We start from the raw sequence: 20,301 nt of genomic DNA, 5'->3' as shown, positions 1-20,301 counted from the left end.
TCTTATTATTCTCACCACTTTGGTGAAAAGCCCGGTATATACCTTTGACCATGGACCCTGGGTTGGGTAAATCAGGTTTTTACACGAAGCGTCTCCCATCTGACCACCTTTTACTTTTACAATAAGAAAATAAAATTATATGTTATCTCCCTTGAACGTGACTACCTTGTGCTAAAATTATAAGTGCATTAGCAACCTATTTTAGTTTTACTTACTTCCTTCTTATCACTTTATAATCACTTGCCTTTATTGCGGTATTTAGAAACTACACCCTCTCATTTTCGCGAGTTCCCAGTTGCTCCCAAAGCTGATAAACATCGAACTTGCTGACATTTCAGTTCTGTCTTTACTTTATTGCCAAAGAGTACTTTTAAAAAAATTATGATATTTTCTTAAAAAGTGTTTTTAATGGAAAGGTGTATATTGAATTTCGGGGTAATCATGCCGTAGGCGTTATGCAATTATGCGAACTTGTGGAGCTTGTAAACCTAAAAAATTACGAATAATTAAAACAAATACTATATAGAAAACAGTTATTTATTGCAATTTTGTAAAATAAATACAACCTAGAATCCTTAAAATAATTTTACAAAAACGAAACAAATGCAACAATTTTTTACAATATCGATAGAAGCTAGTTCAATAAATTATTATTACCTATAATGCTAAAAATACTTTGTACGATTTTCCTTATAGTAAAACTTAGCTACATGCAACTGATCATTATTTACAGTTTTATAATAAATCTAATAATCTCACTTTGGTAAACTGTGGTTAATATGTTGTCAAAACCTGTTACTTAGATATATATAAACTAACCTAAAAAGAAAGTTATAATTGGTCTTAAAAAATGGACTGTTATAATTAAAACATACGAATTTAATTTGTGTAATTCAATAAGGATTTCATTATATTTCTAATTTGCTATTAACACACTCAAACCAACTGAAGCATACACACACAATCTTTTTTATCGATATAAAAAAGTCTGAAAAATCCATTTCCTACTTAATATTGTTAGTACTCTTTACTAAGTACTTTAATAAAATAAAAAGAAGACCAGAACTAAGAAAATACTGGTTTGTTTAGATGTATTAATAAGAGTTTAGTAACAATAATATTTTTAAGCCTCGTCAGGCGAACAATATTTTTTTACACATGTAAAGTAATTTGTACTGTAAGAAAGGATATGCACCAATGCACAGATTTAAACAATCATTTCATTAACATACATAAATCATTAAATGATTCTAATAATAAAAGCCTACGTATAATTTTAAATTTATATGAGAACTTAAAATTATAAATTATGTAGTAATGTAGGTAGTCTATTTAAAAAATGGTACAAAATCTTTCTGTTGTTGCTAAAATTGGATATTTAACAGATTTCTTGTCCGTAAAAATAACGAATGTTATAAGAATTATTTTATTGAAAGCAATCTAAAATATTTTCATTTACATGTATTTTAGTTTCTGTATATATATATAATCATGGGACAGGAAATCTGTTAAATATACATTTTTGATTAAACGTGCAAGGTGTTCCACAGATTCTTGAAGCAAATGAAAGGTCATTTTGGGATTTAATTTGACGAATTGATATATCTCGCCTATCCGACAGAGAAGCTCTTTGAAGAATTCCACAAAATTACCAATAATCCACTAATATCCATGCCTGTTCTACACTAAAACTTATTGTAACTAAAAAGAAATGTAATTTGACTTTCGTAACGTGTACCTTTAAATTTATCAATAGAAAAATAATCCTAAACATAAGCTTTTTTAAATTGCAAATGCATTATGTGTTTTATAGGGCTATAAAATCCACATTACGAGAGGTTCATTCATATTCTGAGCATTGTATGCATCCACATTATGCATGCGTACAAAGTGCGATGGAACATTGGTAAGAATTGTTGAAAGATGAATTGCTAATTACATTTTGATTAGTCCTTCAGATCAATTTATGATATAAAAGAGACAAGAAATCATATTTCTGTAGTATTTTATTGTAAAAATATTAAAATGTTAACAGACTTAAGTTTATTACTGTAATAAGACAAACTCGATTTAAGTCATAAACTAAGTCTCTTAATAATTATTTTTTAGCTTCAACCCAGAACATGAACGACGGTGTTACTCATACACAAGTGAACGTTAAAAAAACAGTTTCGCCGATTCCAACCACTCCAGAAACACTCAATTTGATACGAAATAGCTACGTTGTGCTCTTGTTTATTTTGATAACATTTGCACGCCCACATCGACTCAAAAGAACCGGTTCATAGCACTGGCCGTCAAGAATAAATTGTTCTTTCTGTATATTTTTCCTAATAATCAGAACAAACCTAGTTACCCGATATATCAGAAAAAATAATGCCTGGATACTGGCTACAAATTAAAAGAAGTAATCACAAAATGTTTCTAGTATAGTTCGGAATTTCACGGGATTATTGATGTTCTATGTTCAAACGGATGCTAACAAAACGACGATGTTCGACGTGACGGTAGCATACGCGCCTGTGGACCTAAATCACCGGCGACGATTAGTGTCTCAGACACCGGAATTGGATACGACTGTGTCATTAGAACATCCACTTCCCTAGCCCTGGCCCGTCATAATTTAAATTAAGAACACAAAAGTATTGCCTCTTTATAAAGCTAATTTTGTACTTTTTAAAATAATAATTAATATGTAGATAATATTATAGCTTAGCACTTTACGAAATGCGATCTATAATGTATATGATGAAACTCTACCTCGATAAAAGTTACAATGTAAAAATTCCTATGAAGACTCATCATTTAGGTGGGTACTTAAATTTGCATTGGGCAGTGGTTTATATCACAATTTCTATTCACACGAAAAGTTGTTAAGATTTCATTGAACTTAATTGAAAGACTTTAGATTGAATGAATTTCTAATGAGTCTGCCAATATAAATCAGCGAGCAAACTAAATAAAACTTTAAATTCCACATCGAGCATAATCTGTCAATTTGTGGCAGTCGTTAGATCAATCGGCGCAACGCTGCACCGGGGACAGCCAGCATTTGTCACGGGACCACCACCGACGGCCATATTTATAGCACGGCGACAGCGGCCGTGGGCGGCGCACGAACCACACTCTACACACGCACAAAAACTTCTGCAATACTCCCAAACCCTTGCGTTCCCTCGTACAACTACAATATTCACATATTTACACAAAGTATTGTACTTCGATGCTATAAATTAATACACCTTCACGCCAAGCCCGACTCGTATTTCGAAATAGGATAAAGGCTTGACAATAAAAGTATTTACTTTACGAGGTAGACCTATAACTATAATAATGTGTAAGTCCAGTAACTCAGCACGACTAATACCCAGGACACGGATAAAGAAGAAGCGGAACCCATAACCACTTCGGGGGTATGTTCCTCTTTCACTTTGTTCTTCCCTTTGTAATTGGTGTGCTTGAAGCATAGCCTTGCAAAGTTGCTCTGCATCTTGGGACAGTCGTAGTCTTCGTTACCGTCGCACTTGCAAGATGATAAAGCTGCAGCTTTCTCTTGCTTTCTCAGTATGCCGATGGAATTTCGGCATCTTCGCGAACATTTCTTCCCTTCGTACATAGACCAGCAAAGTCTATGATAATAGTCTAACGCAGCTGCACATTGGGAGTCCGCGAGGCAGATCAGTTGAGAGAGGCGACAAGACGAGGTAGCGTTAGCGGCACCCTTCAAAACTTGGCTTCGACAAATTTCAATCCTATGCTTTGTCGCCTTGCAATACTCATTCTCGCACTGGCACTGTAACAAAAGAAAACAATATATTAATGTTGGTCCACCACACCAAATTCTTATCTGAATTCTAATTTTACTGTTAACAATAAATATTCCGAAAGTCGTAAATTCCGATAGTATACAACGCGTATAATAATTTTTCATGGTTATAAAACTTTTTACGATTATCAGAAATATTTTGGTCACTATGTATATTTACGAAATCATTGTATTATAAATGCGGTAACGCAATCGATACTCATCTAAGTTGGATTAAGCAAAGTAGTCACGAACATAAAATTTTACATTTATGAATGAGAATTATTTTGAATTTGCATAATCTGCGGCAAATGGTCGCGTATTAATATTTAAATTGGATTTCTCAAACTGTTTTTTTTACTCACACCCAAGACATATCACATTTGAAATACAGTTATTTACGTATTAAGTTGCACAGCTATATTGACAATTTAGCTGAAGACATACATACTATAGGTATATATATATATATATATATATATATCACGTCTTTATAGAGCCAGCAATCTCGAGAAGACTACATTAAGTTAAATGGCTTAGTGACAGGTCTCTAGCTCATCGCCTAAAAGATAAATAAGATGATTGTAGAATCCGGGAAGATTGGATCTGTTGTATCTGTCGACCGTACTTCTTTGGCGCAAAATTACCAGGATTAGAGATTAAGCTTGTAGCTGTAACTAACGTGCTAATTCGTTACAGCGACGGTTTTTAAGGTCAATTTGGATATCTAGGTTCGCAGCGGAGATACGGGGCCGCCGACTTACGCTTGTTTTTTGTGGCGGGCAACACCTGCGCGGGCGCCGCTGCGGTAGGTCCCGAGACTCGATCAAGACGTCAAACCTCAAGGCTGTATGCGGCCGCTCCTCCAACGTCTAATAGGGTTACCAAAATGTCCATATGGACCTATATTTACACTTTATGAAGGGAGATTTGCAAAATCGTATCAAAACAAATCTTTATCCCCCTCTGTGAAGGGCCGAGCCCGACCTTTAAACACAATCCAGAAATTAGGAGTGAGTGTCAGGGAATAACATGAAACGACACTCATCTGACTTCCATGACACTGGGGAATAAGGAAACCTTGACCAGTCTTAGAGACTAGAGATTATTGCAGAATTGTAAAGGTTCACGTAGGAATGTTTTCTTTTCAAATTATGATGCTTAAATAAATAAATTAATCTGGTCATTAAAAGTTTCAGCTTTTAACCGATTGTTTTATGCATTAGTCGTCAACTATGAAGAGATAGGCATCACCGTTGTACTTTAAAATACACATCTCATGTCTAACAATTATTAGTAGCTTTAGACCAGGTTTTCGCTGACAAAAAAAATGAAAAATCATCTAATGATATTCTTGAATGTCATTTCTATCGCTGTAGGTACCAAATTTATCTAAATATACCTACTGAATTTATTCATTACAAGGGACGCTAAGAACTTCCCTAGGGTTAAAGGCTAGATGTGTGGGTTATTTTTTGTTCTAGTAATAATAAGTATGGGTAAGTAGATTGTATTTGGTGACCCTAGTTGTACGTTTCTCAACCCACTGTAGTACAATAATCACGCCGCTTCGAGACGACATAATTAAGGGCTGGACTCGACCAGTTTTCGAATAACCTTATCTATACCGCTCAAAAGCAGTCATTGCTTACTATGTATATGGTTATTCAGGCTACATGCCTGCATTTGGAATTGCATAAATTCAAAAGCTAAATGTTCATAGTTTATCCGCCTGCATCTTATTATGAAGTACAAAAAAACGAACTTTTTTAACCGCCAACAATAGTAGGAGTGTTTTCAATTTTTCGACATTGTACCTACTAAATCATGTGTTTTCATAGTCGAAATTATTTTGTCTATATTTGAAAGATACCTGTTCTATAAAATCAAGATATTGAGCTGACATAATAACATGGTTCAAACATAGTTTGGTTCAAAATTTTAACAAAAAGTAACCACAGCCTCCGAAAATTTAATTCTTATGGCTTTCTCGATAAATATATATATAATATATACATCATGATAGCTTTTTAATGTTATCCTTATTATAAAAACAAAAGGTCTACGAGATTTCATTAATGATTCAGGACGACACACGTAATACAGGATGTACTTATTAGCTTATACTATTAAATCGTACTCACGCATTTTCGAAATTTGAAATATAAGTGTGCACGAAGGCAAAATATTCTAATAGTTGGGTCATTTAAAACAGTTATCAAAAATACTCACGTTACACAGATATTGAAATTACAATAAATGCAATGATAAGCTGTGTGAGCCTGTGTGTACTTGCACACCTGCAACCACCGGGAGGTCCATTACAGATATGGACTAAAAGGCTTTTTATTGAGTTGAACTTTGCAATTGTTTTATGTGGTTAATTCAGCTGCTGATGCCTAGGTTATGTTGTCACGAATATAGTGGCCACAACCAAAATGACCAAAGTTTAATAATTCTGTATTATAATGTAATTTTTGATGTAGACAATGTGCATACATCCACGATGTAGATTTCAGAGATCTATATTTGTAAATTGACGTCCGATGAAAATACTGCAGTGTAGTTTGTTTTGCCGCTTCTTCTACACATGCGCTTTGCAAGCGGTAGTAGTTATAATTAGATTTAAGTTATGTGACGTCAATAAGTGATACCATGTATCCAATTTTGTAGATAAATCTATTCTATTCTAATGCCGTTCAAAAGATACATAACATACAAGGTACAATGTTATACTCAGTCTGATTCTTACTTTCTCGTTACTTATGGTATTAAAATTTAGTCTCGTGTAAGAAAAAAATGCTAATAAGTGGACAAGGCGTTCGTCTCAACCAACTTCGACTTCTTTGCATTACGAATCAATGAAATGTTACGATTAACATCTTCTCATACCTAAATACGTATCGAAACATGAAGATTCCATGGCGTTGGTTACCATTTGACGGCCTCTGTGGTGCAGCGGTAGTGCGCTTGTCTGTGTCACCGGAGGTCCCGGGTTCGAATCCCGGCCAGGGCATGATGAGAAACGAACTTTCTCTGATTGGCCTGGGTCTTGGATGTTTATCTATATACGTATTTATTATAAAATATAGGTAGTATCGTTGAGTTAGTATCTCGTAACACAAGTTTCGAACTTACTTCGAGGCTAACTCAATCTGTGTAATTTGTCCCGTATATATTATTTGTCCCGTATATATATATTTATTTGTTCTCGTGTAAGAACAAAACCACCAGCGGGGTCGTCAACCGAGCCGGCCGGTGCGGTGCCGTCGCCGACAAATCTGCCGTCGACGTCTAAATTAGATTTTATTGCGCCGTCTGTTTACATGCATCGTACTTAGGGTTGCTACGGAAAAGCTAACTTTAATAACATACATACATACATAAAATCACGCCTCTTTCCCGGAGGGGTAGGCAGAGACTACCTCTTTCTACTTGCCACGATCTCTGCATATTTCCTTCGCTTCATCCACATTCATAACTCTCTTCATGCAAGCTAGACTTAACTTTAATAACGATTACCTTTATAGGCCTAAGGTATATTTTATGCAACTGAGCCGTAAAGGCTAACCTAAATTGAACGCAACTAAGGCAAATCACGTTATAAGTAGAGTTTATTTTCCTAGCGGTAAAGTCAATAAGTAGAATGAACGTTGGTTTGACACCCAGCCACGTAAAGCTTGACTTGACCGAGTTATCTGGATACATCAGTGGGCCCAAAAGGATATGGATAAAAACCGAGAAGGAAGGAATTTAAAAACATTATTCAAAAGAGTCTATAAAAAGTTCCTTTAAAGTTTAAGGAAATTTGATTTCGAACTAAAATACTATATTATCTATGAAACTTTAATTTTAACTTACAAAGTCTGACAAAAACTGCCATTAATCTTTGACTTCTGAGACATTAAACGAATTAAGCTCTTAAGTTCTACTATGTAATCTTGTTAAGTTACCGTCGACAGCCCTAATTAAGCATGACATCGGCACTCGTACGCAATCTCCGGGGCGTGTTCAAAATATTAAAATAATGCACTACACGACCGCCCGATTTATTAGCCCCTCAATTGAGATACAACTTGTTGAAAACGTTAACTAGTTGAAATTGTGTTTGGCGTCTGTTTCAATGAGATGCAATTTAACTTAACGGTCGACTGTCTCATTTCAAGTTGTAACTGTCAATTATATTACAGTTAGATTGTTGTAGAAATTTCAAAATAATAAGCGATGTGAATATGTAATCAATCAGATAAATTATTTGTTGAGAAATTATTGTTTACAAATGTGCCTGTGTTTGTTTTACAGGTGTCAGTGGCAGGTTGCTAGTCCATCGCCTAAAAGGGGAATCCCAAGTTTATAAGCCTATCCCTTAGTCGCCTTTTACGACATCCATGGGAAAAAGATGGAGTGGTTCTATTCTTTCTTTTCTAATGGTGCCGGAAACCACACGGCACATAATACTTAATGACAAACAAATTACTAACAAACTTACATTCATCAAGTCCTTCCCTTCAACGGTGGATGTCAATGCAATCAGAGCATGTTCGCACTCCTCCGGACATTTATTCATAGGGCGATTGAGAACGTCACTGCAGTACATCATGTAGTTGTTGAGGGCCGCGCCGCAGCCCGAGCGGTAGGCGCACCGCAGACGGGCGTCATCGCAGAACAGGGCTTGGGCGACGGCTGGTACAGCCAACACCACTGCCACCAACAGCCACATCACCTGTAACAATACATTAAAATTTAAATGCGGTGAAGAAACCGTTCTTTTTTGAAATTCTTTTTTTTTTAATAATTGTGTTTTAATTGGAGGATAATTTCCTATTACATACATATATTGACGAAGCATGTTAAGGACAAATATTAATGTTATGGTGGTGTAGATATTTTCATATATGGTTATAAATTATTAATAATATTAATATTCAAATCGAAAATTACGTTTTGTTACAAATATATTAATTGACTTAGCCCTAAAATAAATGTATGTAAGTTTTGTATGGGTTGAAGTTTAATATACATATATGTATATAGAATTCTGTCCTAGCAGAAAGAAATTACTATTTAAATTAATTGTAACCCTATTTTATAAACTCTTGTCTGAATAAATATTGCAATAATAACACAACAGTATCATTAATAAACAAAAAAGAGGTTATCTTTGAACAAGTACAAACAAAACTAAAAAAATGTTTAAATATTAAAGTAGAGAAAAAAATGGTATCTGTACAGGAAAATTATTTGTCAGTGATAATTATATATACACCCACTCAGATTTCTTGCGGTCACTTCTAGAAAGTGGTTTTTCTGATTGCAATATAAGAAAAAAATATATACTGAAATCTTAAATAGCTGATGCAAATGTTTACATAAGACTTTTCTCATACTTTTCGTAAGTACGCAGGTAAACAACGTACTTGAATTTTTATTAAAATTACTACAAGTCATCACTTCCTGATCTAATCTTCTCATACAAGCCTGTCCAAACCATGTTTATAATGTACTCGAGGCAAAGCTGTAACAATAGATTTGTCCGTAACAAGGACTGTGTATGTGTTCTTGGAACCTGCGCCTGCGCCGGCCCGCGCTCAAAACAAACATACTCGCTCACGTCCACTTGTCACTCGCTACTAACTTACACTTTTACCGTAACGTATAACAGGGCTGGCGATCTGTGGTCTGTAGAATAAATATATTTTTTTCTTTTTTAATTTTGCATTAAACTAGAAAGAAATCCTTTTTAAGAATGTCGTGCCACACTCAGCATCTTTTTTTTTTTATAAATCCTCCTTTAATATCCAAATCTTATCTCTTATAGATGTGTAGATATAAATATCTCATTGTTTTATTATACACCTAGAATGTCTCATTTGAATCAGACAAAGCGCTTCTACATTTTTGTTGCGTGGTAACAAATGAGTAAGGATCACCCCATATTCTGAAGCATTTGCGGATTTTAAGTATAATTTAATAAACAGAAATTTACATCAATTCGAATTGGCTCAACGCCAGAAATTATATTTCGAATAGTCAGACAAGTCAAATATAGAATCATAGAATTTTCCAAATCATTGGAAATATTTATGAGTTTTCAAACTACGCGGAAATTATAGTAAAACATTTATCAAGTCATCATATGACACTTCTAATAGCCATATCTTTAGTTAGGTAAGAACCTACTGAATTAAGGTGAAAATCTTGAATCGTGTTTTCTTTGAAAAAAAAAATTCTAAAATAAAGTATAGTTAATATCGAAAGTGACAATATGACATCCGTTATTTCATTTTACTATTTTCTCTTCAGCTAAAAATTATTTAACAACAAACATTTTGTTTTTATTTATATTGTTTACCTTAAAGACATAAAGAAATGGACTTTAAAGTCGTTAACGCCGTTTGAGTTGAGAAAAATATTACAACTTTACAAAAAAAATATTTAAGAAAATGCGTGTTACGTTACAAAGTAGTATCCGGAAGTTTTTTCACAACAATTTACTTGATATTTGTTTATAACCATATGACCTAACTCGAAACCTGAAACATTGACATCGTAACCATCTGGTAAACATGATCCAATCGAGTTATACTATAATGATATGGTGTCATTCTTTAAATACTAGCTAACTACTAGCAGCACTGATAAATTGTTTGTTTGCAACGAAAGATACCATTACCTTTTGTCTTTACAGTAGAACAACAAAGTTGAAGATAGGAGATATGAGAATTAGAGTTACCTAAACTCTTCATGGAAATTAGTTATAAATCTGTCTTTAAATTAAACAAGGAGCCTCGACCGGAAAAACAAATTAGGACTAATAAATTGTTTTTATTCACAACGGAATATGGAGAAAATGCGCTAAAAGCAACTAAGGTTTATGTAGCTCTCTTATTTATTCAGAATCTTTTTATTTTTAAATCATTATATTATGACTACGACAATTTTTTTTTGTTCTTTTTGACAACCCTTCCACACTGCACGGGTCGATAGCCGATGTAGATGCAAAAAAAAACAACAAGAAAGATGAACCCACAAAAGCAGTGCTGAGTAACGCTTATTATAATAACAATTACTTTTCTGAAAAAACTTTTAGGCACTATAACTACATTGAACTGTATAGTTATGGACCTATTTTTCTTCTCTCTGTACCTAAATGATGTAGGATGGGCATGATACCCCATGGCCTCAATCTTTTAATAATATCACACCAACTACTTTATCGTCCTTAGACATAACATTCACTTCAAATTCTCCATAACTTAGCTGGATAAAATTATAAATATTTATAAGAACATCAAATTCAAAAAGGGCAACACAAAATCATGACGCTAATGGAACATAGATAGCGTCGCTCAATTTCAGAGAATTTCGAAACGTGACCCACGACTATCTCCCAGTACGTTCGCCCTACTTACACCAGAACACGAAGCCGACAGATCAAAACCACGAAGATCCAAGAATCCCATCAGCGCGACATATTTACAGGTTACGGCGGGCTGTTAGCGGGCCGGTGTGAAAAGGCCCTGTAATTGTTCACACTGCACACACGGACAGCCCGTGCGTTTCGTAAGATAGTAAACAATATCATTATCTACCTACGTTACTTTGGAATACAACATGTCATTTTACTTTTCTTAAACTTTTCGAGCTTTCATTAAATAATATAATATTTAAAAAATACTAGCATAGACGATAACGATAGCTATTTTCATTTCGTTAACATATTAAAAGCGTACAAAACGTAACTTAAAACTGGTTCGTATAAGGCCGTTATTATTAATTTCAGTTTAAATTTTTGTATGGTTTAAAGCTCATAATGCTTATATAACGCAATATTTATAGTAATAAAAGTAATATTGAATAAATCGTTATTATTTTGTTTTCATTGGTCATTGTAGTACCTACCTACGATCGATTTCTTTCAATAAAAATAAAAAAATTAAACTTATTTTAATTATTATTTTGTTTTTATTGCTCTTTATAGTACGACTCCTTTTTATTAAAAAATAAAATAAAAATCTAAATAATTCTCATGCACAGAATTTTTACGCGAAAAACGTGACTTCACTCTTTTCAAATAAATTCTCTCCAACCCGATGCAATTCAGTAAATAAACACCATCATCTGCCTACTGCAACCTCTAACTAGAAAAGCAAACACGAGCGAGATCTTGCCCCTCATAATTGCGTGTCGTTAGGCGCCAACCACTAGACAAACACAACCAAAATGTATAAAATTAAACAGAATTTTTAAAATCGTTTTGAAACTTGAGTTTTCAGAACTTTTATTTAGATTTAGGCTGGAACTTATAACATTAAAAAATAAATCAATGAACTGTAAAATGTATTTTTATTGAATTATAACAACGTCTATAAAATATAAATTAAAAACTTACTCATTTATCCAACACCGCGTGATGAAATAAGTTCAATTGCGTTTCCTACATTTCGGATCCATTTTATATGGAGATGTTGAACTCGTAAATTAACTCCGACTATAACAATAATGTTAACAAGTGCTAATTATCAGAACAATTTCAAAACATTGCAAAACATTCAAATAAACGGTTGTTTAATCACTTCTCGGCTTAATTACAAGACTGATAACGTTATCACTCCTTCTGATAGCTTTTATCTACGTTGCGTTATATCCATTTTAGCAAGACCTATTAATTATAGGCTTCACCTCGTTGACGACAGGTCACAGAATGTCGGTTTTATACGGCGTTCTTTAATGTGTAAATTGGCAAAAGTGTGTAGTTGACTGTAACTGGGTTATCGCGATTGTTTGTCTTGCTTTATTGGTGCTCGTGAGAAACCTTGGCCAGGGCTGTCACTCGATGTGCTACACTATCGTTAATTTTCTAACCAAAAGCGTCTGTCAATTGAACTAAGTATATTCGCGACGAGTATTGTAATGGAAAATCTACTGGTCCTCCCCCATCTTTCTTGTTGCAGTTAGATTTTTTCTTAAGTTTAGAAAAATCATTGCCATAGTTATGTTTTCTATACTATAGTGGTCATCAATTAAAAAAATAATATAAAGGCGAATGTCCTACACTTTTTGCCTAATTGTAAAAACCATTAGATTTGCGTTTTATTAAAAATACTTATTTAAAGGCAACTCACTACTAAATGATTGTGTATTTGAAAGTGTGCATATTATGCAACCCTATATGCGAAAATTTGCCGTAGAAGGCTTATATAACATGTACGAGTTCTGACTCCTATGAGTTCTTGGTACTAGATCGAGATAAAACCCCACCATACTTGAACGCTTCTGCTGAAACAGAGCCTCTAAGAAGTGCAGGACCACCCGACACTTACTACTGCAGTTGCAATTAAATGCCCTTGAAATATTAGGTACCTAACAGTACATGTGACCGTTACGTAACTGTCATAAGTTGTATAAAATTCCCTGATAAGCTTATTCTAACTTAAACCTGTCATACAAAAACTATGGTGTAGAGGTCAGGATAGAATAATAGGTACTAATAAATTTATTAAATGTAATAACAATAATATCAATTGTAATCTTTGTTTTCACGTCATTAACCTTATTAAGAAAAGAGGCTTAAATCTGAATGATATAAAATCATGAGAATGATTTAAATATGATACAGGGAGAGACCACAATAGAAGATTGCTTCGCCACTTATAAAAATACTTTATAATTTAAACAAAATTATGATAACTTTATCGTAGTTTATAATACGCTAAAATATAACTTGCATTCTTGCATAATACAGCTGCAAACTGATTATTGATCTGAAAAAATATGGTTCTTTTCTAACTTAGCTATAAAATATTGTACAGTTGCTTTTTTACGGAGAAACTTTTTTATAATAGTACCTACTTACTTATGTAGTAAGTACTATTATAAACAGAAGGATAACCAGACACCTTTTCCGACTACCGCTGTGTGTGTATGTAATTACATTTGACCTTTGTAGGACAGACTTGTACTTAGTTTCATGAAGTAAGTACATACTTACAATCTGATCACAATAATATACACTGATTCGCCATAACTGCAATGAATAAAGTTAAAGCACACTACAATCATCCATCTAGCGTTATTTATTTTGTCGTGATTTTTATTTTTATGAAAAATTATCATATCTCAAATTTAGGGTATGTGGTCTCTATAAAATATAATGCTGGTCTTAATTGAAGTCATAATTTATGTAAAAATTAACAAAATGACAATGAAATATCATCACAATCCGTACCTAGTTTTCATGGAGTAAACAGGCAAAAGGTTTTATCAGAGATCCTAAGATTTAAATATTTGATCTAAAGCATATAGAATTAACAGATGAAATACAATTTATAAAAAATATTGTTTGTAAAAAAATATTTCTTAATATAGTAAAGGGCAAGTAAAGTACAACATTCAGCTCCTTATACGTTGTTCAGCATTCTATGCGGGCTTATTATAATTTAACCCTTTCTCACGATACTCGTGTGGCACAGTATAATATTAACAAAGTTTCACATTCGCATCTAAGATTTATCTTATTCTATAAAATTTGGCTGATAAAATGAAATCTGATCTAAACCAAAACTGTTCTTATTCAACTGTGAGCGTTAAAGAGGCTTTAAAGGGACTTAAGCAGCTTAGTATTTAAAAAATGAGAACAGTTTAAAAGACTTTTTATTGTAGAGACAGTAGCATTTTCAAATAGACTGGAGATGCGCAAAAAAACAAACGGCCAGGTAGCCGTCCTGACACTCAATTCTTGTAAATGTCAGTTCAAGCGATCAATATTTTTTGTCACCTTTATTTGTACTTTTTTTTGTTGCAACTTGTGTGCATACACGAAGTCATTAATTAATACATGTTATTCAATTACTTGTACTTTGCCTTAATTTTATAACAATAAATTATTCAAGTAGACACGATAATTCATTTGTGAGACTTTTCGAATTCGTCGCTCTTCAAAAAGTCCATGCTCAACTCATCCGCCGCTTTTGGGATGAAATCATAAATTACGAAAAAGGTTAGTTTGGGACAAATTGAGACATGTGGCAGGCAGATGCCAGGGTCCGTGTTGCAGCAGACAATTTATTATTTGACAGCATTTTTTACTATGACTTCTGCGTTATTAAGATTTCCTCTTGTGATTCTGAGAATTTAACCTCGGACCCCAATCCGACGACGGCAGCGCGTGACCGAACTCAAAGCAACGTAGCCAAATTTATCGCAAAATTATTTGGGAACACATTTAGAATGTCGGTCAAGCTTTCTATATCAGTAGTGTTTCTAAAAGTAAAATTTCTAAATATCACCTGAACTTGTTAAAAGAGCTACTCATACCTAGTTTCCCAAAAATAAAAGACTTACCTAGCTAATTTACGTTCAAGAAACAAAAGAAGAATCAATCACGAGATTACTTTAAAAAGTCTGTCGTTTATAAAATAATTAATCTTTAAAAAAATGTTGCGATAAATAACAAATGGAACCTTTGGTTATATTAACATTTAAAGAAATATTAACATTTAAGTCTCAGCGAATCCATTTCATCATGACATTCTAAAATGAAATAATTAATATCACATAGAATACTATTTCACATAAATATTATTTCGGAGTTGTAAAAACGTCGTGAGAAAAAAAAAGGAAAACACGGATCAAATAACTGAAGTAGTGGGATTATAAACGAATCTCCCATGATGTTATGACACTATCAAATCAAAGGCTAAACAAACACGTGGAAGAGTACTGTAATCCTGCAGATAATGCACGTCGTGTAATGTGATACCCTTGAACACGAGTCGTCCACATAATTAGAGCAAACATAGATTACAGACATCGGATGCAGCTGAACTTATCCAATTTCATGTGGCTTAGAACAAACAAAGATGTTTTATGAACTGCTTTAGTTATAGTTATATTATGACCACGTTATAAAATTTTAAACCTGCATTTTCAGTTAACTATTTCGCAAGAAGTCATCATTACATCTTTATAACCTCTGACGTAAAAAAATTACGATGTTATAAGTTTGACGGGTTTACTGTTATAGTTTTCTTCATTCTGCTAAAAAACATCACTAACATCCTTTCTTTCATTTTCTTTTAGATACAGATACAAAGTAGTCCTTTTATCCATTTTGAAAACTACATGTTTAGAGTCACTGGACTTTCTTTTGACGTATTTTTAGCATCTTTTGTTGGACCTGTCTACACTCAGATTAGCATAATTTTCCGCTCAACAGTTGTTCAGCGAAACTAGGAATAAGTATGTTACGGTAGTTAAACAAAATAGCCTTTTAAAGTCAAGAACGGTTGACTGTGTATTGTATTGTATTGTTAATGTTCTGTCATCATGTTACGATACTTTAAACAAAAACTATTGCTCATCAGCATCGATTTCTAGACTGTCTCTCGTTTATGTTGAAAGATTTTGAAATATTCTCTTGAGAAAATTAGCTTTAACTTTTCGACAAGTTTATATAATGAAATTGATGAGTCTCATTAATTCTAAGCGGAACATAAGATACATGTCGGAATGAAAGAGCTACAAACAGAACCAAAAGTAGATAGACACCATGCAACATTATCATGGGTAACGTGGTGCCGTAAATCACTTGGCGCCAATGGGTACCCCGTACGCATAACTAAGTCTAAAGACTTGGAAACAATTGCTGTGTAATAATACAATAAAAAACGTCAACTGTGCACTCAATAGAGTTAAAGATAGCCTTGGAAGTATTTAAGAATTGCAATTCTTTAATATTCTCAGAGACACCATAGGTAGTTCTTTTTTTACGTTTTGACCAATTAAAGTGTTTCTCTAACGGGTGTTCCTGGTTTTTTAATAATTGTGACATTGTCTGAAATTAACTTTGAGAATTCGAATCGTCTCAAAACAAGTTAATCAAGATCATGAACTTCTGCCTATTTTAAAATATCTCAGTGTAATTTATTTGTGTTTAAAGGTAGTTTGTTTACAAGTTTATACTTGCCCAGACGTTGACAACACATATATTATGATGACAATACAATCCTTACACTTAAAATAACTTGTCAGGATATCATTGTTAGGTGATTTATTTACGTCAAGCAGTTAATAGCATATCTCATTAGTGCTGGGCACGTCTCCGAGACTGCTAAGGACGAACCTGGGTTGAAGGCATCAGAACCAATCAATTGATCGTTTCTATGCTTCATCACGACTATGCTAATTCGCTATAGAATGCTTTAACATGGGCCATGCCAGTTATTGGCACCGCATTTAGCATTCATTGTCGCTGTAAGTACCACCACATGAGTTATTGTGATAGGTCTGTCTTATGTTTGGACTTACAAACCTATTGGGCTGAGATTATGTAGAATTATTAATTTTTTTGTGTTAAAACTTTGTCGATAACTTATTATGTATGTTCATTGCCTCTTTCTTATCAAAATACCGATTGATTTCTCGACTATCGGGATTCAAAGCCTTCCAAAAACAGTAAACAAATTACACCTTTGGTGTTGCTGTGAAAAGGTTTAGTAAAGATTAGTTAATTTCGCAACTTTTCCCGCCTACCTTGGACCAGTCCTTCTTGGGAGCTTTTTCCTTTAGTTATCTCCAACGCCATAAATGTAAAAAGTTAAAACGATTCTGACAATTTCTGCCTTTCTTAAAAAAACTTATAACAATAAAGTTTTTTTATTATATAAAATAACATCCTGTACATACGAATTCACACGTGCAAAGTAATAGGTAGTAGTTAATACTAAGAACTAATTCTGCAGTCAAAGATTCAGACTTCAGACAGTCTACTAAAATGTATGTAGGTAAGAAGCTATTAATAATTTTATTAAGGGGCTATGAAATTTTTTTTAATCTGTTCAGTGCATTAATGCCGAATGCAATCGCCCGCACCCGCAATAAGTCTAATATTAGAAACTTTACAATAAAGCTAAAATAAGATAAATGTACGTACAAATCTTACTCGCCCGCTCACTATAGTCACATGGCTTGCTCTCGTTGGAAAGTTTAGAACTCCAGTTTTTGTTAAACTTTACACGGTCATCCACAAATGTATCACTTATAAACAATGTCACGAGAGAACATCACTGTATTTTAGGATTCGGTGAACAGTTTATGTTATCAACCCGGTTTGTGATCCGATATTTTCGTCTTATAAATGTTTGAAGTCGTGGTGCGTAAAGGACGTAGTGCAAGGGCGCGCGCGCGACTTCGATTGAGTCAAGAACTCTGCGGGTACACGATGGAAGTGAATTAAGTTGTGCTGTATAATCTGAGCGCCCGCCGCCCGCACCTCAACTCGAGATGACAGCTTCATCTTCGCTTCCTATCCCTTCTTTTGTTGCTTTTACTTTCTCGGGACTCGGGATAAACGTAGCTGAACGAAATAGTCTCGTTGCAGTTTTATTTCATTATATTACCGACCGGTCCGAGTCAGTCTTTGGGTGCTATTTGTATGAAGATTTATGAAATAACTTAATCTTGTAAGTTGGAACTACTTTTAAGGTTACGAAAGTGACAGCGTAATTAAGCTATTGCAAAAATGTCGCCATTGACTTTTAAGGTATAAATAAAGTTCAAAATACCATGTTGGGTATAAAACGGGCCCTACGCCCTTCACGTTCGTATGTAACGAGTTCTCGAGAAAGTCATTATCGGGACCGGGACCTTCGACGGAGCGTGTTTTTTGTTCGGAGCCGACGTTTGTGTGTTGAACAAAAAAGGTTTATTTTAAAATTGCGCTGATTGAGTTGTTACGACGGAAGCTCACATTTGGGAGTGATTTCATGCTCCGGATCATTTCCTACACAGTGCAGTGACTAAAGGGAGCTGTAAATTAATAAATTACTGATTCATTACAAGACTGAGGAATATCGAATGTTATCTTTTACTTACTGCTTGCCAACTTATAAATCATTTACCTTCCTAGAAATTGGCATATTGAGAACTTGACAATGCATAGCCGAAATCTCTGAACTGATAAAATGACAAATAAAGAAAAACCTAGGGAAGCGAAGCTAGGTAAAAGCTGGTTCATGCTGATGTTTTCTCAGTCTAGACAATAGATATAACATAACACATAATCACGTCTATGTAGTCACGGTTGACAGAGCCATTAGTCATCAAAAGTCTGAAAGGCCACTTTTAACTGTTTGGCTTAATAATAGAATTGAGATTCAATTTCAAGACAATAGACTCTTATCATTTTCAACCCTGATAGTAATAGGAACTGTAAAAAAATGTCGTGTCATGATGTATATAGTAAATAATATTTATGGCCGCAATCCGAAACAGGTTTTAATTAAATTTCACATCAAAGGTGACAGCAATTTTTTTTAAAGCACAGCCTCTTTATCTGTCTAATTAATTATATTTGTTTGATTAGCTATTGAAACATGCTTAGCTTTTGAACGGGAAGCTATTAAATATGAATATAATTTCCTGTCGGCACGAAGTTATACCTGCTCCTATAGCTTGGTTCAGCAACTTGTAGCGGGAGCGATGATTCGGCTCGACCGCCACCAAAGGGAAGATCTTCCACCAGGCTAGGTGTGATGCCTGGAGAACCGCGGCTCCAACAATGTTGTGTCGGAGGTTGTATTTATGCTCCAATAAAAAATTTTTTCGCGATGATTGACATTAGTTGTTTGATTGGATGTTGTGACGAGTGGCGTAGAGATGTCGCCACAAACTTGAGATGCTGTCTACCAAAGTTATAAGGAAAAGACGTGAAAATAGGCTATTTGACTGTATTAAAAATATACATTTCTTTTATGTCATCAGTCTTAATATTATTTTTTTGGAGCGATTTGTAATAACGCGAGATAAAAATATTGCATTATTTAAACAAAATCCGTCTCAGAAAATTTGGTTTTTATATGCAGCTGTCTCGTGACTAAAAACGAACGTGATTGGCTATTTCTATTATGACGTCAATTATCCATAAACAGACTGTGGATCGTACCGTTCCTTAGTGTTCGCTATTATTTTTCAAGATTTTATAAGTGTTTGATCGCTCAGGATTACTAATGGAACATTATAATAATGGAAACCAATTCCGCGAAAGCTGACAGTCGAAACCTACAAAAAGTGGACGCAATAATGGTAGGAAGAAGAAATCTGGATTGTCTTCATCAAAGACAATCCAGATTTCTATGCTGCCGAACTGAGGAATGTGAAAACATCAAATCAATGTTAGTATATCTCGGTAACCACTGATCTTAGATCATGATCTGAAACCACTTCTTGCGAATATTCAAATCCATCGGCATAGAAAAAAACAGTTTCGTAGGAGATTTTATTGTTGTATTAGTGCTTTGAGGCACTGCACAACATTTATAGGAACTCATTTTAATAATTTTCACACATATGACGTGGCACAAGACCCTGCAGTGGTCGCGCGGACTACATATGTAGTCCACTGATACAAAATCAGTTTTATTTCTTAAACGCTACACGTTAGGTTCTTGTGCCGCTAGGTACTTTCAAATGACTAATCGCGGAACGTTCACAGTGCA

At 34.1% G+C, this 20,301-nt stretch overlaps 1 protein-coding gene across 2 annotated transcripts; it reads right to left on the bottom strand.

Annotated features, from left to right (window-relative positions):
• Window positions 1–548: 548 nt before the first annotated feature.
• On the bottom strand, window positions 549–17,998 carry LOC106132794 (growth arrest-specific protein 1). 2 transcript variants are annotated; one of them, XM_013332326.2, is made up of 3 exons: window positions 17,739–17,998; window positions 8,295–8,528; window positions 549–3,793 (listed from the first exon to the last, which is right to left on the bottom strand). In XM_013332326.2, exons 2-3 carry the CDS (start codon window positions 8,523–8,525, stop codon window positions 3,326–3,328), a joined length of 699 nt encoding a protein of 232 aa, XP_013187780.1. In that variant the 5' UTR covers window positions 8,526–8,528; window positions 17,739–17,998; the 3' UTR covers window positions 549–3,325. The 2 variants fall into 2 exon arrangements, with proteins under 2 accessions (XP_013187780.1, XP_013187779.1); XM_013332325.2 differs by lacking the exon at window positions 17,739–17,998 and adding an exon at window positions 12,198–12,381.
• Between the last annotated feature and the right edge of the window lie 2,303 nt (window positions 17,999–20,301).

Source organism: Amyelois transitella, chromosome 19, assembly GCF_032362555.1.
Source record: "Amyelois transitella isolate CPQ chromosome 19, ilAmyTran1.1, whole genome shotgun sequence".
Taxonomy (NCBI): Eukaryota; Metazoa; Arthropoda; class Insecta; order Lepidoptera; family Pyralidae; genus Amyelois; species Amyelois transitella.
Note: the sequence above shows the minus strand (reverse complement) of the source record. Positions and strands in the feature narration are given on the sequence as shown.

What these genes read in the sequence shown, in the direction of transcription:
- LOC106132794 (XM_013332326.2), bottom strand. Translation starts at nt 8,525, where the DNA reads ATGTGGCTGTTGGTGGCAGTGGTGTTGGCTGTACCAGCCGTCGCCCAA. An exon ending in AAGGGAAGGACTTGATGAAT is followed by an intron (nt 3,794 to 8,294) that starts GTAAGTTTGTTA and finishes CTTTTGTTACAG; the next exon opens with TGCCAGTGCGAGAATGAGTA.